The sequence below is a fragment of the Lithobates pipiens genome, unplaced genomic scaffold (assembly GCF_037356315.1).
Source record: "Lithobates pipiens isolate NorthernLeopardFrog02 unplaced genomic scaffold, aLitPip1_a1.2 Scaffold_19, whole genome shotgun sequence".
NCBI classification, from domain to species: domain Eukaryota; kingdom Metazoa; phylum Chordata; class Amphibia; order Anura; family Ranidae; genus Lithobates; species Lithobates pipiens.
Window position 1 is genome coordinate 123,829,817 of NW_027507764.1, and position 12,751 is coordinate 123,842,567.

At 43.9% G+C, this 12,751-nt stretch overlaps 1 protein-coding gene across 2 annotated transcripts in view; it reads left to right on the forward strand.

Annotated features, from left to right (window-relative positions):
- Positions 1–12,751, forward strand: part of PLCD1 (phospholipase C delta 1) — a 175,328-nt gene that overhangs the window by 43,070 nt on the left and 119,507 nt on the right. Inside the window, exon 1 of one of the 2 annotated variants that reach the window (XM_077491232.1) lies at positions 8,114–8,348. The exons of the other annotated variant lie outside the window; for it this stretch is intronic. Within the exon in view, the coding sequence (XP_077347358.1) occupies positions 8,249–8,348 (100 nt within the window). The 5' untranslated portion in view covers positions 8,114–8,248. Of the gene's footprint in view, positions 1–8,113; positions 8,349–12,751 lie in introns of those variants that run through there. 2 annotated transcript variants of the gene reach the window in all.

The following is a 12,751-nucleotide window of genomic DNA, read 5'->3' on the forward strand; positions in this document are numbered from 1 at the left end:
CCATGTCCTTAGTCTGCTTGTCTTCAGCAAATTGTTTGCAAGCTTTCTTGTGCATCATCTTTAGAAGAGGCTTCCTTCCGGGACAACAGCCATGCAGACCAAAGTGATGCAGTGTGCGGCGTATGGTCTGAGCACTGACAGGCTGACCCGTCACCCCTTCAACCTCTACAGCAATGCTGGCAGCACTCGTATGTCTATTTCCCAAAGACAACCTCTGGATATGCTGAGTATGTGCACTCAACCTCTTTGGTCGACCATGGCGAGGCCTGTTCTGAGTTGGACGTGTCCTATTAAACCACTGTATGTTCTTGGCCACCATGCTGCAGCTCAGTTTCAGGGTCTTGGGATGTTTCCAACCAACAAGATGATCTCGGCGGGATGTCGCCTGATCCTTGCTTCTCCCAATGCGTATCATTCTAAAAAAAAAAATCATCAGGGACTGATCAATACGCGTTGGGTGAAGCTAGGATCTCGTGAGGTCGGCCATCTTGTTGGTTGGAAATATCTGTTTTTGTATTGATTCACATGCAAGTTTTTGTTCTGCCTCCTGGTAATTTCCCCTGTGATGTGAGCGTCCGGAACTCTCTCTCTCCATTTTTTGTTTTGTTTTTATTTTAGCTTATTTTTATTTATTTTTTGCTGCTGTGATCCAACATAGTTGACTACGTTTGCTATTACATAAGCCCCTTATCAGAAAAGAAGTATAAGTGATAGGTTTTCTTTACGGAGACATTGGACCCCTGATGTCATCTCTGCATTTTTTTTTTTAAGCTCATTGAGCACAGACAGAGCTGAACATGGAAGTGCTCAGAGCTGGTCACTTTAGGGTTCATTTTTAACTGGGAGATCAGCAAATGTTTGTTTACTGCTGTCCGTCCCACCACCCGCCTTAATGGTTACAGGTGAGCATGTTGGACATGGGGCGGGGGGTACATCGCAGTATGTATGGAATAAAGCCAACAGTGATAACATGTAAACAAACTTGTTTACATATTGGTGCTGCCACCAACTTAAAATGGTTGTAAAGCCACTGTTTGATATTGCTACAATCTCCTCTATTACATTAAATGATGTGCCCCAGTGTATGTGTTTTTAAAAAAAATACGCCGCTGTATACCGTATTTCATAGCGGTGCTCATGTGACTGCCCTCCGCTCTCCTCCCCAGGTCTGAGAACTACAGCGGGAGGGACTGAGAATCCCCTGCTGACATCAGCCAGCAGGAGGAGAGCAATGGGTGAGTCACGTGACTGCCGAGCGGTGCTTTGAAATGAGGTATACAGCTGCTTATTTTTTTTTAAAACATACTTTTTTTAATGTAACAGAGAAGATTGTAGCAGGGGAGGGGAGCAGATCAGAGCTGACAGTCAGGGAGGGAGAGGAGATCACAGGAGAAACTTCGGATGACGAAAGCACGTAAACTGACCAGAGTGTAAGGGCTCAGCGGCCATGATAAACCGTGGTCAGGTTACGGGGGGGGGGGGGAGGGGCAGAACCAGCAGGATGTGCTGCCTGCTGTTCATGCTTTAAAGGAACAGAATCCTCTTATTTATTTACTTTTTAGGGTTACAACCACTTTAATCCCAATGCCGCATTATAAAATCATGGTTATTATAACCGTTAAGGTACATTGAATAAGGACATAACATATGTAAAGTTTGTCATAACTCTAATTCAGCGTGATTTCAAAGCCACAGATCAGTGTGATTTGCACCTCTGATTTAATTGCAGCTTGCGACATCATTTAACAGAAGTCTATGCAAGTTGCAATGAAATCCCCAAAAAGCAGTACAGGAACCTTTAAAGTCACTGTGGCTTGAGTCACAATGATTTAAGCGCTTCCATTGCTGGCAATGGGGTGTGACTTGGCATGTGATTTGGACCTGGTAAATCTAGCAATTTCTATTTTCATTATGAAAATTGTTTCTATTATGTGAAATAAGAAATGCATGCATATTCCTGAAAAGCAACCCTGGCATCAACTGGTTGTGTGTGTGTGTGTGTGTGTGTGTGTGTGTGTGTGTGTGTTTTTGTATTTTTTTTGTGTTTGTTTTTTTTTTGTTCCTGAATTTCGCCCCTAAATCAGTTTAATACTTTCTGATTGTACTCTGCTGTAGACTTGCTGGTTTTGGAAAGCCCTGCTGTGGTTATGTTGCTCCTATTTGCTCAGTAGATATTTACTTTGTGCTGTGATGGTCCTGTGGCTTATGGAGGTGAAGACAAATGGGATGCAGGCACACAATGAAGACTTTATTTTTTTTATTTTTTATTTTTTTTTTTCTTCTGATGCTTGTATCGACAAGCATTTATAGATGCAACCAGTCACTAGTTCTCTATATGATAAAGTTTTATTTATTCCAATGTAGTGAAGATTCTAGTGGCGGTTATCATAATTTGCTGGTATACAGTATGGGTGGACCATGAATAAAAATGGCAGTTTTTCAGAGGGCTGAACATCCTGACATTAGACTCAGTTATTGGTAAGGTTTAAAAATGTAAAAGATTAAATACATGTATTCATAGATTAATACCTTTTCTGATGAAATGGTATTGAAATGTAAAGAACATCTTTTATTTCTACTTGCCCTGCAGCTTCTCTGCTCCTCCCTGAAAGAAGCCCGATTTGTGGGCATGACTAATCTTGAGCTTAGTTGCGAGTGTACCTGAGGGAGGGGGCTTGTCAGCTAGATTGCTCCCAAACATGCCCCCTGTCCTGTTCCACCTACTTTTTTTATTTTTATTTTTACTGGTTCTTAGGACACAGGTGGCTGGCCCACGCAGCATAAAATAGCTGTGTGGTACATTCTAGAAACGTGTGATGCTGTTTGGCCCAGCCACCAGTTTTCTAGCAGCCAACGTCCTAGCAATTAGTGACGCCATGTGGCTTAACCTAGCACCAGTGAAACACAGGAAATGACATACCCCCTCCCCTGCATTCCTAATGAAGGTGGTCATCCTGATCCAGTATCTTCAGTACTTTCTGAGTCAATGATGCATAGCCAGTATGCTGAAGCAAAATCCTGGTGTCCCACATATCCAGGGCATAGCGTTGTATAGTATTACATTATGCTGTATGGCAGTGGTCTCCAAACTGCGGCCTGGGGGTCACTGGCCATTTACTTGCCTTTTTAATGGTGCTTGGGGCATTATTTCACCAACTGACACCCATGATGGGGCATCACTTCCCCTACTGACACCATTAATGGGGCACTAATCTTCCATTGATACCAGCAATGGGGCACTGTTTCTTCCATTAAAACCAATGATGGCGCACCAATGTTGGACATTTTCTACTCCCACCAACCACAGTCTGACCCTCCTAAAGCCTGAAAGACCGTAAACTGGCCCTTTGCATAGAAAGGTATGCATCTGCCACAATGTTGATTTGTGGCAGAACCCCCAGGGACCACCAACATTTACTTGTGGACCACCAGTTGGTGAACCCTGCTCTATGGAAATGTATTGTCCTCTGTGGATTTTTTTTTAGTTAGTGTTCTGTATTGGGTTTTGTGGTATTGTTTAACCTCTTCAGCTGTGGAAGGATTACCCCCCCCCCATGACCAGGCCATTTTTCGCGTATTACGGCACTGCGTTACTTTAACTGACAATTGCGCAGTCGTGCAACACAGTACACAAAAAATAAAAATGTCCTTTTTTTTTCCCCCACAAATAGCGCTTTCTTTTGATTGGTTTTTGATCACCTCTGCAGTTTTCTTTCTTTTTTGCGCTATAAACAACAACAAAAAAAGACTGACCATTTTGAAAAAAAATAAATACTTCTACTTTCTGCTATAGAACATATCCAACAAAAAAAATGAAACAAATTTTTTCTTCAATATAGGCCAAAATGTATTCTGCTACACATTTTTGGTTAAAAAATAAAAATAAAAAATCCCAAAGGACGTATGTTGATTGGTTTGTGCAAAAGTTATAGCGTCTACAAACTATGGGACATTTTAAATATTTTTTTAACTAGTAATGGAGGCGACCAATGTCTTATAGCGGGACTTTCGACATTGCGGCAGACAAATCGGACACTAAGGCCCCATTCACACCTGAGCGTAGCGTTTTCAGGCAGAAAGTCGCGCAATTTTTGCCGCAGTTTTGTACAGGTTAACATCAAAGGGTCAAATGTGTCCCTTGGGGGTGCTTTCTAACTGTGTGGGGGAGGTGGTTGTACTGTAAGAAGAGAGACCCATGTACCTGCTTAACAGAAACACAAGATCTGTCTTCTCCTGCCACTTGTTTACATAGGCAGACCGTTTATCTGTCTACCTCGGGAACGATTGGCAGGTCCCAGCAGACATCGGGTACGCCAGACCTGGTCCCGAGCTCCGTGACCGTGGCAAACGGAACCAGCGGACCTGATTGCCGCTGGTGTCCCGCAATCGGGTCACAGAGCTGAAGAACGAGGAGAGGTCTGTGCAAACAAACTTCTCCCCGTGCTTCCTACTGAGTCAGTCACTGATAGTCTTTCCCTATAACAGGGAACAGACGATTAGTGACGTCAGATGCCAAGCCACGCCCCCTACAGTTAAAAAACAAAACAAAAAAAAACACACACACACACACACACACACACACACACACTTAACCCCTCCTCACGCTAGTGGTTAACTCCTTCACTGCCAGTGTAATTTACACAGGAATCAGTGCATTTAAAGAAGTAAAGGCTATTTTTTATTTTTATTTTTTATTTTTTTTTATGCAACCTGCAAGGCAAAGGCATAATGAGCTAGTATGCATAGCAGCATACTAGCTCATTATGAATAACTTACCTGAGAACGAAGCCCCCTCATCTTCGTCGCTGCCATGTATCCCGGAGTGACTTCTGGGTCTCGCTGCTCCGACGCTGTGATTTGCCAGAGCCGCGATGACGTCACTCCCGCGCATGTGCACGGGAGCCGACACGAGCGGCATATCGACGTGATCTGCAGCCTGCTCGGTGTTCCTGTGTGCCTGTCTTTTTGTAAATATCTCCTAAACTGTATAGGTTTAGGAGATATTTCTGGGACCTACAGGCAAGCCTTAATCTAGGCTTACCTGTAGGTCGAAGTGGTTTGTAAGGGTTTATAACCACTTTAAATAGCACTGATTGCTGTATATATGACAGTGGTCCCAAAATAAAAATCGCTGATCGCCGCCATTACTAGTAAAAATATTAATAAAAATGCTATAAAACTATCCCCTATTTTTTAAACACTAACTTTTGCACAAACCAATCAATAATTGCTAATTGCGTTTTTTTTTTTGTTTTTTTACCAAAAATATGTAGTATGTATCGGCCTAAACTGAGGGAAAAAAAAATTTTTTTGATATTTTTTGGGGATATTTATTATAGCAAAAAGTAAAAAATATTGCTTTTTTTTTTTTCTTCAAAATTGGCGCTCTATTTTTGTTTATAGCGCAAAAAATAAAAACCACACAGAGGTGATCAAATACCACCAAAAGAAAGCTCTATTTGTGGGGAAATAAAGGATGCCAATTTTGTTTGGGAGTCACGTCACACGACCGCGCAATTGTCAGTTAAAGCGACACAGTGCCGAATCTCAAAAAGGGGCCTGGTCCTTTGGCTGCAAATTAGTCCGGAGCTTAAGTGGGTATATGGCCTAAAACACACTGCATTTCTCTTTACGCCAGTTTTTGATTTCCCCCATTGTAGCAGGTTCCTGTGGCAGGAATCACCGGTGTGTGCAAACAGCTGCAACCGGGAAGTCTGTACAAAAGCCGTGACAGAGCCGTCGCTCATGTGTATCTACACATCTATTGGTTATTTTTGGTCAGGGAAAGATAATTCACCTGGGATGGAGAAAGTTGATAACTCGTAATGCCTGACTGGAAAAATATAGGGTATTGCTAAGAAGGTTGCTAAGAGAGGCCCACCTGTTACTGTTCACCTTCACCATCACAGGAGCCACAGGACCATCACAGGAGCAAACGCTGAACTCGGAGCTACTTGATCAGGGGAGGGAAAGAACTTGCTCCTGTTATTGAGGTGAACAGTAAAAGCTAGACCTCTTAACAACATCCTTAGTGTTGGTTCACACTGAGGCAGCACGACTTGCAGTGCGACTGCCTCAGACGACCTGGGCGCCACCGCTTCATTGACTTGCAAAACGACTTCTCTATAGAAGTCAATGCAAGTCGCCTCAAGTCACCCCCAAAGTCGTACAGGAACCTTTTTCTAAGTCGGAGCGACACGGTTCCATTGTACAGAACGGGACGCGACTTGTCAGGTGGCTAAGTTGTCTGACAAGTCGTCCCAGTGTGAACTGACCCTAACTAGAAATGTCTTGGGAGTTTTCCTGTCAGGCTTAATGAAGTATGTAAATGGCCTACACCAATAGCAGGCATATTATTCAACTTTAGTAAAAGCTGGACAGTTTGCTTTTATCTATAGATGCCCCGTGTGTGTGTGTGTGTGTGTGTGTGTGTGTATGTATTTATGTATATATATATAATATTATAATATATTTTGTGCTGGTAGTTAAATTAATACATTTTGAGAATTTAAGCCTTATGCACATTGGACTATGTCAGTAAGTTAGGTTTAGTGGGCACACATTTCTTGCCTTGTCCCGGGTGCTGACAACCCAAGCTATGCTAAGGAGACCGACCGGGGTGGGGGGTGGGGGGGGTAATAATAATTATAATAAATAGTAGTAATAATAATTACCTATCGCTTATGTGTGTTTAGGTGCATCAAGTGTGTGTTTGTTTTGTTTGTTTGTTTGTTTTGTTTTGTTTTTTCTGCCTCTAAATTCCAATGCCTACATGTGCATAAACACATAGGCTAACATGCAGGGGATGTTCTCAGCTGCATGAACAAGATTCAGCAGAACACAAGCTTCCTAGGGAATGGCTGGGCAGCAGGGTCATGTCAGGACAAGTCTGAGTTCCCAGCATAGCTAGGGAACTGACCACGCTGTGCTCTCCTCCTTAGTGTGGCCAGTTTTTAATAGGAATGCAAGGGGACTAGCAGGAACACCAGGGATTTCACACAAAGGAAGCAATACAAAGAGAACAGGATACTTTCTTATACAAGTACATGGTACAGCAGGCACATGGAACACGAATATGAAGTGTTGGAGTAACACACACTTAAAGTGGAGTTCCACCCATTTAAAAGCCAGCAGCTACAAAAAGTAGCTGCTGACTTTTAATAAACACACTCACCTGCCCCCACGGTCCAGTGATGTGGGTGCAGGAAGGCTCGCTCCTCCTCCTCCTCCTCCTCCTCCTCCTCTCTGAGGCACTGGCATTATAACTGTGGAGGCCTGGCTGTGGCTCGCATGCCCGCGCCACGCTGCGCACTGTGAATGGCTGGGCTATCTTCTGGGACCTGTGATGTGTCCCAGAAGATTGCAGGGAGGGAGGGGGGAGAGGTGAACTTTCTTGCAGAGCCAGGGGAGGAAGTGGGAACTGGGTGCCTGTAAAAAACAGGGTACCCACACCTCCCCCCCAAAAGAGTGACATGTTAGGGGGTCTCCGACTCTCAAAGAGCGTAAGTTCCATTTTTGGGTGGAACTCTGCTTTGAGGCAGGAAAGAAGTCAAACGCCCCTAGGAACAGCAGGAAAAAATATCCAGTGTGCATGAGACCTAATGATTTAGTGGTGTGTGTATGTATGTATGTATGTATGTATGTATGTGTGTATATAATATATATATATATATATATATATATATATATACATAATTTACACACATAGTAATATAATTTTATTTTTTACAAAGTGTGTGTATATATTTATATATAGATAAATTATTTTAAAATAGAGGTTTATGCATCAGACAGGTGATGGGGGGGGGGGGGTAGGAGGGCAGATTGATTCCAATGGGGGGCAGTTGGGAGGTGTGGTGGGATTAATACTGACAATGATCACAGGTTGGTTCATAAAGATCTGTGTACAGTTCTGATCGCTGTCAATATTCTCAGCCGTCACAACACATGCACACAGCAGGCACTGTGATTGGTCAATGGGCTTCTCTCTCCGAAAACTTCTCACCATTTACACAATCCTCCTTTCCAAAAAATAAAAAGAAGCCCCAGTTCTCCCTCCTATTGCAGAGTTTCCTTGTGCTGTGTACAGTCCCTCCCACTCCTCCTCCCCTCTCCTCCTCGCTCCTCCTGTCCGGGCTCTCCCTGTCACCCCTCCGGATCACTGTGCTCAGTATTGGGGTGACAGTGGAAGATCGGGGGATCTTGGTGCTGGATCGGGGGGTGGGAGCTCCGGAATCGGCCGATCAGTATGCAGTGTATCCGCAGACAGCCGTCCAGGAGCAAGTCCCAGGAGCAGATCCTGCAGGAGACCAGCCGCAGAGTCAGCCACATCAACAGCAGCCGGCTGGGTAGGAAACACACACCGATCTCCCAGGGGTGGGGAGGGGGTTCTTTATTATCGATGTGTGTGTGTGTGTGTGATGATCGGCTGTGCTGTCTGAACTTCTCCTGAGTCTTAGATGCCCCCTCCCTCCTCATCCATGGGGTGTCTCTACACTTCTCCCTGACCCCCCTTCTTCCATGATCAGCAATCACCACCCTCTGCCCCCTCCTCTGTCCCTGGAAGAAGTGATCCTCATTTCTTCTCTTCTTCACTTAACTAAATCTATCATTTATTGGACATGCAAATGTAACCTGTGATATAGTAATGGGTTCTGCTGTGATTGCCAAGTCCTGCGACTGACAGCTCCTCTCTCTCTATCTAAAATAAATAAGTGTGTACACACACAAACACACACACAAAAACACACACACACACACAAACACTTACATACACATAATGTGTATATGTATTTGTAATAGTCACACGCGCACACACACACACACACACACACACTTGCATACACATAATGTGTATATGTATTTGTAATAGTCACAGCTTAAGTGCCCTAGTTATATAAGTATATTGCTGGCCAGGTATTCAACAATTTGGTGAACGTTCAGTTTAAAAAAAAAAGAAAAGAAAAGAAAATTGTGTCAAGGCAACCTACCACCTCTGCTCTATACATCAATACCTACAATGGGTTGCTGTAGGGCTCATGCACATGGTTGCAAAAAAAGTCTTGTGTTTTTACCCATTCACCTTTTTCTTATCCCTCCTTTTTTTTTTTTTTTTTTTTTTTTCCCATTTTACAGATAAACACATCAATATCGTTTTTCTATGGAGCCTGTGCACACAGATGATTAAGGCCTAGTTTACAGTAGTGGTTAGGAGGTGGTAAAAAGGCAGTTGAGCCATGTTTTTACCGACCAAGCTGGAAAGGGGGTGTACCCTCTGTCACATTCAGCTTGGAAATCTCACCTGCTGAACGTGTTCCAAGTCACAGTTGCAGTGGTGGTGACATTTACAAACGTACAGCACAAACGCACGCTGCTGGACTTATCTGCATGCTAGTAACGAGGACATTAGGCAGAAAAAGCTGTTTGTGCCATAGCAACACAAGAACACTAGGGGGGAGAAGATGTTTGTGTCCTAGCAACAAATGAACACTAGGCGGGAGAAAATATCTTGCGTCCTAGCAACAAGAGAACTCTAGGGGGAAGAAGTGGTCTTTGTACTAACAACAAAAGAACACTAGGTGGGAGAAACTCTGTCCTAGCAACAAGAAAATGCTAAATGGAAAAGCTGGCTGCATCCTAGTAACACAACACTAGTGGGAGTAAACAATGTCTCTGGCTTGGTGGTCAGTGGAGGTAAAAAGAATTACACAGACCCTGTAGTCAGTAGAAGGAGGAATAGTGTCCCATCATTGGTGTCACGGGGGGGGGGAATGGTGTCCCATCATTGGTGTCAGTGGGGGGGAGGGGGAGAATAGTGTCCCATTATTGGTGTCAGTGGGGGGGGGGGGAATAGTGTCCCTCCTTTGGTGTCAGTGGGGGAATAGTGTCCCATCATTGGTGTCAGTGGGGAGGATAGTGTCCCACTCCCATCATTGGTGTTAGTGGGGGGGGGGAATAGTGTCCCATTATTGGTGTCGGGGGGGGGGGGGGGGGGGACGGGTTGGCAGAGTGTCCCATCGTTGGTGTCGGGGGGGGGGGGGGTGGGCAGAGTGTCCCATCATTAGTGTCCGTGGGAGGAATAGTGCCTCACATTAATGGGAAGAACAATGCCCCAAGGGATGGACATAAGCAAGCCGGGAGCTACATTTGACCCATGGGCCACAGCTTGGAGACCACTGCTCTAGGCAGTAAGAACTGACACTTTTTGCTGGAGGACCAAACTGTCCTGCATCACAGGGGCATCATTTTGCCTGCAATTTATTCCCGTGTGTTAACAGGTAGAGGCCCTGAGCTATAACATTGGGCGAAGTACTAATCTCACTTTATGGATAGGATCACAGGTGGCTTCCATTCCCGCACAGCATATATGACCCACAAAACTAGCACACCAGAATAAGGCTGATTCTTGTGGCAGTCCCACACTAATGTGTACTCCGGGGTGCGATTGGAGATCTGTGAATTTGTCGGCATGTCATTGTTTTGAACAGGTTGCCTGCACAAGATGAATGGAATACCTGTGCACCCCATATGGATGTATGGATCAGTACGCCCATGTGAATGAGGCCTTAGTGCACTGCACTTGTAGGTATTGGGGTTCAGATGCAGAGTGCTCATTAAAGCGTAACTCCACTTTTGTTGAGAAAAAAAAACATTCCCCTCTGGGTGATCTATGTACATTGCAAGAATTAGAACAACCTTTGTTGCAGATTCCTACCCTTTTTTTTTTTTTTTTTTTTTTATTTTTATTTTTTTTATTCTGAAGAAATCCCTGTTATTTCCTCTGTGCTAAGTGGGTTTAAAGAGGAAGTAAACCCTGATGGGTTTACTTCCTCTTTTTTTCCCTGCAAAGGTAAAGCATAATGGACTACTATGCATCGCATAGTAGCTCATTATGTGTCACTTACCTGACACAGGAGCCAGCGAAGTCGCCGCTGTCCCCTGTAGTCCGCCGCATCCATGTTGCTGGTGGCGTCTCGCAGCTCCGACGAATCACAGCGGCGCAGCCGCGATGACGTCACTCCCGCGCATGCGCACGGGAGTCGCGTCTCGCAGCTCCGCCGCTGCCATACGGCGAAGCCGCGATGACGTCACTCCCGCGCATGCGCACGGGAGTCGACAAATTAGGCAAATCCATTCTTGGATTTGCCGCATTTAGTGCGCCTGCGCGCCGCTGTCTACGGCGCATGCGCCGTAGACAGCGGTGCCTATTTTCGGGCAAATATCTCCTAAACCATATAGGTTTAGGAGATATTGCTTGGACCTACAGGTAAGCCTTAATCTAGGCTTACCTATAGGTCCAAGTTGTTTGGAAGGGTTTACTTCCTCTTTAATGGGAGCTGTTTGATAATTATAAAGCAGCTCTGCAGCTACAGAGCACTAATGTGGAAATCTGCTGGGCCTGCATCTCTTTAGACATGTTCCTATTTGGATATCTCACCAAAAATTAAATTTTTGTTCCAGGGGATGCCTGAAATCTGACTTCTATCTTAGGTAGACTTCTGGGAAAATTGGCGAGCCAATCACACAAGCAGGAAATGTGTGTTTCGGGGTGGTGGCCAGAACACATTCTGTGTACAGAACACCTCCAGGTAGCCATATTGCATTGCATTTTCAGAAAATTACAGCGACTGCAGATTGAAAAGGAAAGTACATTTTTAATAACATTCAACCACAATATGACTTGTGTCACAACTGTAAATGAGATTGGAACACGTTCAGGCTGATGATATTGCCAGCTGATTGTGACTGGGGTATACCCCCTTTCCAGCTTGGTTGGTAAAAACATGTCTCAACTTCCTTTTTACCATCTCCTAACCACTACTGTAAACTAGGCCTTAATCATCTGTGTGCACAGGCTCCATAGAAAACGATATTGATGTGTTTATCTGTAAAATGGGAAAAATAAATAAAAAAGGAGGGATAAGAAAAGGTGAATGGGTAAAAACACAAGACTTTTTTTTTTTTTTTTTGCAACTGTGTGCATGTGCCCTACAGCAACCCATTGTAGGTATTGATGTATTGAGCAGAGGTGGTTTTTTTTTTTTTTTTTTTTTTTTTATATATAAATTTTATTTATTTTTGCAATTTTCTTTTCTCCACAAAAGTGGAGTTACACTTTAAGGCAGATTTGCTTTCTAGGAAAATGTTAGATGTTGCTTTTGTTTGTTAGAAGACTAGCTTTATTCCTTGGAGGAAATAAACACCAGAGATTAATTCCTGTATCCTCCTGCACTTGTGCCTGTACAGCTAATTTCTGTCTATGGCGTTTTTGCTATACAAGGGGCAAAGCCACCCAGCATTGATATTTCAGTTATGAGTGGATGCTGTTGGGCAAAATTATCCACTCTATACCCTTCATGGAGTGTCACTCCTCATGCTGCATTCATTGTCATTACATGACTGTGGTTAATTCTAGACCTAATCCATCAGTATGCTTCATGTGTATGGAGGATGACATCCTCTAATCCCTTTGAATAGCCCAATTTCGGTCATTTATCCCAGAACAGCCGCACCATAACAAAGTTTGGCAAATTAAAAAATAAAAAAAACGAGCCTGTTACAAAGCAGGGCATTTCGGATAGATATTATGATTTAAAAAAAAATGCATACGTAGAGGTTGCCTTCAGTGAAAATTGCATAGCTCAGTAAATATAGGTGGCTGAAGTTATATGTAAATGTTGACTTTTTGAGTTTCCTGAGCCTCCTTCAAAATCTGCTATGCTGTGTATTGGGTGGCCTTGTTGGACAAATA